Source organism: Bidens hawaiensis, unplaced genomic scaffold (assembly GCF_021521415.1).
Source record: "Bidens hawaiensis isolate Kalapana, Puna unplaced genomic scaffold, B.hawaiensis_p1.1 tig00004497_1, whole genome shotgun sequence".
NCBI classification, from domain to species: domain Eukaryota; kingdom Viridiplantae; phylum Streptophyta; class Magnoliopsida; order Asterales; family Asteraceae; genus Bidens; species Bidens hawaiensis.
Genome location: NW_027491272.1, coordinates 836681 through 841109, shown reverse-complemented (window position 1 = coordinate 841109; position 4429 = coordinate 836681). Strand labels below are relative to the sequence as shown.

Below are 4429 nucleotides of genomic sequence, written 5' to 3'. Positions count from 1 at the left end.
GCACCGAAAAAACCGAAACCAAACTTTTTTTTCCATCAACCGTATTTTATTGTTTGATTATAATTTACATAAATTAAACAAATTATTTACGTAACTTAAACACCACTAATGTTGTTTTAATAGCCATTTAATAAAAATGTTATCATTTACATAAACAAATTATATTTGGCTTTATATTATGCTGTACACCACAGTCACACCGCCAAATTCCAAGTCACCGCCAAATTCCACCCCCAAAAGTCAAAAGTATTTGACATTCCCTCCAGTGATCTATATCCATTCAATTAGGCGCCAAACTATTCAGTACACCGCCAATCTATTCACACACCACCCCTAATTGCAAACCCTAACTTATCAGTAACTCATTCAGCCCCAATCGGACCACCCACTGAAATAAGCCCCACCCACGACGAACTATTGACTGAAATTGTACTGCTCGTCAGCCCTCTTTGCCTCTTCAACAAGCACAATAAGTCACATCTTCAGTTATTTTTGTTAATTGTTTACGCAGTGGGGAACCTGAACCAAAGTTATTGTTTTGTTTCAATTTCATTATTTATATGTTTGGGTTGATGTGGTTGTGAATAAATAAAGGGTTGTAGGTGGTCCTGGCCTGATATTAAAGTGCATTAATTGCACGTGTAGTAGTTTGTTAGATTATATTTAATTGCAAGTGTATTAATTTGACTTTCACTCACCATAGGTATGAGTAACATAAAGAAAACCTCACGCGGGATTGCTGCTTTTTTAACTAAAATTCCCGAGGACAAGTTACCTATGAGATTTGATGAAAATAATATGCCGCTACATGATGATCCAGAAATACTTGGCAAATTTAGTTCATTCTATGGGATGACGGTTCAACATTGCTTTCCAATTCATATTCAAATGTGCCAATTCGAAGACAAAGATTTTGATTACGTGTGGTCAGAAACGAAGGCACGTATTATATTTTTAACTTAATATGAAATATCTATAAATTATTGGTTATTATTTTAACTTGGTGTTTTTATTCTATAGCAATTTTGGAAGATTGAGACTGATGCGCCTAAAGAATATATGAGGAGGTGGGCTGTGAGACTTGGCACAAACTTTCGATCTAGGACTGCTACAAATTATATATATAATCCAGACCCTAGTCCTGATGCCCCGAAAGCTTATGAAAAATTTCCATTTATTGATGAAGAAGATTGGAAGTTGTTAATTATACAAAAGACTAGTGAGGAGGCTATGGTATATTTGAATTGTTTATTAATATTAATAATATTACATGTATATGTTTGCATGTAATTAATGACAATTTGTTGATATATGTGAAGGAAAAAAGAGAAATAGCAAAAGCTAGTAATTCAAAGAGAAAAAACACGCCTAAGGTAGGACGAGAAGGCTATAGAGGTTTGAAACGAAAGCAAAGTATCATATGGCCCCAGCTTGAGGAAAGCAACCCGGGACTTAAAGGAATACAAAACTCATGTTCTAGGTTGTTTATAATGGGTCATGCAACAAAAAACAAAAAAACCACGCTGTATTCACTTGATGATGATGGGATTGAGAAGGCTGATGCTTTGGTAAATGATTATGCTATTTAGTTATATGAAAATGAATTCAGTTTGATTTATTAATGTTATAGTTATATGTTTTAACAAATGTTTTTTGTAGTATCGAGTCGAGCAAGTTATGATAGCTGATGGAAGCTATAATGAAAATAAAGAAGACCCGCTTGTTCGAGTTGTTGGACCCGAGCACGGCGGGCGATCAAGAACGGTGTCCCAGATCATAGGTAATGACTATACATATATACATATATTTGTTGCAAAAAATCTTTTGTACGCACATTCTAGATTTGTTAATTGTCCATCTGTTATTCCAAAAAAATAAAAAATAAATAAAGATATATATTTTTGTTGTTATGATGCTTGCTGTTATATTTTGTTATAATAATGTTGCTATATTTTTGTTGGCAACAAAAAGTTGGTATGCTGCTTCTTGTTATAATAATGTGGCCATGATTTTTTTGTTAACCAAATTTTGCACAAATCCTCCCCTTTTATATATATATATAAATTGATGAAATTGATATTGTTATAATGAGTTTATAGGCTACACTAAAGTTCATGGAGGGTTGTTTAAAAATGTGAACTATGGTAGAAACTCGATACGACAAGTGGACACGTGTACTGATGGACATGTCAACTATCCACCTATCATGGTAATATATTTTAATTGTTTGCTATACATATGTACATGTATATTAAAAATGTTGGTCTTGCAGAGCGAAACCCGATGTGAGTTGCTAATAAACGTGGGTGACTCACTAGTGAAGGTGGCTGAAGGTAAGGCGTGGCCGACCATCGGTGCGGTTTTACATTGTAAGCCAATAATGGTAGATTGTGTCAAGGTTTCTGTGGATGGCATTGTTGATTCATATAAAGATTTTGAAGTCTACAATGTAACAAAAACAACAGAAGTTAATACGGTTGAGATGTTGGTTGGTCAAATCATTCAGTGGCCAAGAAAATCGATAAGGGTATATTTTTGTTTATATGTTTAAATTTATTTTAGTGTTAAAATATATTTTAGTGCATCAGTATTTACTAGAATATATTTTTGTTAAATTGTAGCTTGTGAACCAAAGGGAACCAAGCAAGTCACCAAGTTCCCCGAGAGTGGAGTTGAGTTCTTCTTCACCGAATCATACAAGCAACTCGCCACAAATAAATGACAATGACAATGACACCGCGAACACTTTAACTTTATGTTCACAAAAGGTCAACCGATTTCTAATATATATTTTTAATTTAGTTTGATTTGTTTATATTATAAAAATTTGTTTGCTATTTTAGACTAATCAAGTGGGTCGTGTCTCCCCACAATTTCACGATGAGAACTTCGCGAGCAGTTCATTTTATCAACCGGTAGCCGGCCCATTTACTCTCATATTTTTTGTTCATTTAGTTTGATTTGTTAGTGTTATAACAGTTTTTTTGTTAATTTAGGTTGATGAAGACAATTACGAGCCTGAAGTGGTAAAATCAAATCTCTTTGAAGATGGTTATTTAAATGCGGTTAGTTTTCAAAAACTGGTTTATATAACAATATGTATGTACACACACATATTTTTACGCAAGTACCAATGTTTTGATAATCGTATATAGTTAATATCTATGGACCAACAACAAATTGGTACAAATGCTTGAGGGCTGGACTGCTGAGGCATCTCAAGGTTAGCGCAAATTCTACCATTTTTAATGTTTGCTTATATCCAACGGCTCAAACCTAAAAGATAACTTGCTGTTGACTAAAATTGTCATAATTTGCTGACTTAATGACCCATTAACAAACTGTCCTGAAATGATATTGTGTGCTAAAACCTGCAGTTTGACTTGTGAGAAGTCGGATCATAAAATATATGTTATGTGCTCAGTTTGCAATAACCTTGAAGCTTGTGACCCAAAATTGCCTAATACCAGAAATACCCTTGATAAGCAAACAACCGATTTGTTTGGAAATTAACTTTAATTTGAAGCTGACATATTTATTCGTTTATGTTCATTAATTAATGCTAATGAACCGTTTGTTTATTTTGTTAGCGAACGAACATAAACGAACACTTACATTTTCTTGTCGAAAACACTTACATATTTTTAAGCTTCATTTTACTAATGTAATATGTTTTGTTAGGTGATTTCTATGGTTTGACTTGTGATAATAAAGACGTCGGTTCAAGTTGCAAGATTGAAGACATCGGTTCAAGTAGTTAGAATGAAGATGTCGTTTTTGAAAGTTATTATGTATTACTTTTACTTTTAACCTATATATATATTTGTGACACAATGAAACTTTTTGTATATTATCATCTTTGGTTTTTCAGGAAATTCATATTTCATATTATGTTATTTATAATATTATTTGTTTTCTGGAAACTAAAAAAAATAAAAAAGAATCAAATGGTGCGGTCACAAAAACACCATCTTTTGGATTGGTTCATATTAAGAGGGTTCATATTAAGAGGTGCAGTTCATATTTGGATGCAGCAGAAGGTGCGGCTCTCCTTTATATAAGCAGAAGGTGCGGTTTGAAGAAGATGCGGTTGTATTTTAACAGATGGTGCGATGGTATAAAGTGCGGTCCTTGACCCGCACCTTCAAGGGAAATTAACCGCATCTTCAGGCCTCTTCTGTACTAGTGCAGTATTCATAACGACTTCAATAAGAGTCTTCTCGTAGTCATTAGGAGCTACAAACCCATGCGGATTCATCACAGTCGCAGCCACGCTTGCTAGCCCGCCACATCCTTGCGAAACCTCACACCCGCTGCTAACCCGGGCCCACCAATGGAAATCGACACCTGATTATAATATTTCAAACAACTTTCATTCTCACATTTTGGTTTATAACCACTCATCAAGAGAAGTGCGAAAAATATCTTA

The 4429-nt window shown here is 34.1% G+C and overlaps 1 protein-coding gene and 2 long non-coding RNA genes across 3 annotated transcripts; all 3 read left to right on the top strand.

Annotated features, from left to right (window-relative positions):
- Window positions 1–518: 518 nt before the first annotated feature.
- LOC143626754 (uncharacterized) lies at window positions 519–1156 on the top strand. Its single transcript, XR_013152477.1, has 2 exons — window positions 519–939; window positions 1021–1156. It is a non-coding gene; the product is annotated as an uncharacterized LOC143626754 (long non-coding RNA).
- A 366-nt stretch (window positions 1157–1522) lies between these two features.
- LOC143626753 (uncharacterized) lies at window positions 1523–2186 on the top strand. The gene is made up of 3 exons (XR_013152476.1): window positions 1523–1568; window positions 1660–1780; window positions 2100–2186. It is a non-coding gene; the product is annotated as an uncharacterized LOC143626753 (long non-coding RNA).
- A 126-nt stretch (window positions 2187–2312) lies between these two features.
- On the top strand, window positions 2313–4040 carry LOC143626752 (uncharacterized). Its single transcript, XM_077096736.1, has 6 exons — window positions 2313–2527; window positions 2622–2768; window positions 2844–2915; window positions 2997–3065; window positions 3156–3223; window positions 3682–4040. The coding sequence occupies exons 1-5, from the start codon at window positions 2381–2383 to the stop codon at window positions 3195–3197; spliced, it is 477 nt and encodes a 158-aa protein (XP_076952851.1). The 5' UTR covers window positions 2313–2380; the 3' UTR covers window positions 3198–3223; window positions 3682–4040.
- The last annotated feature ends 389 nt before the right edge of the window (window positions 4041–4429 follow it).

What these genes read in the sequence shown, in the direction of transcription:
- LOC143626752 (XM_077096736.1), top strand. Translation starts at nt 2,381, where the DNA reads ATGGTAGATTGTGTCAAGGTTTCTGTGGATGGCATTGTTGATTCATAT. An exon ending in GCAGTTCATTTTATCAACCG is followed by an intron (nt 2,916 to 2,996) that starts GTAGCCGGCCCA and finishes TTGTTAATTTAG; the next exon opens with GTTGATGAAGACAATTACGA. An exon ending in AAGATGGTTATTTAAATGCG is followed by an intron (nt 3,066 to 3,155) that starts GTTAGTTTTCAA and finishes AATCGTATATAG; the next exon opens with TTAATATCTATGGACCAACA.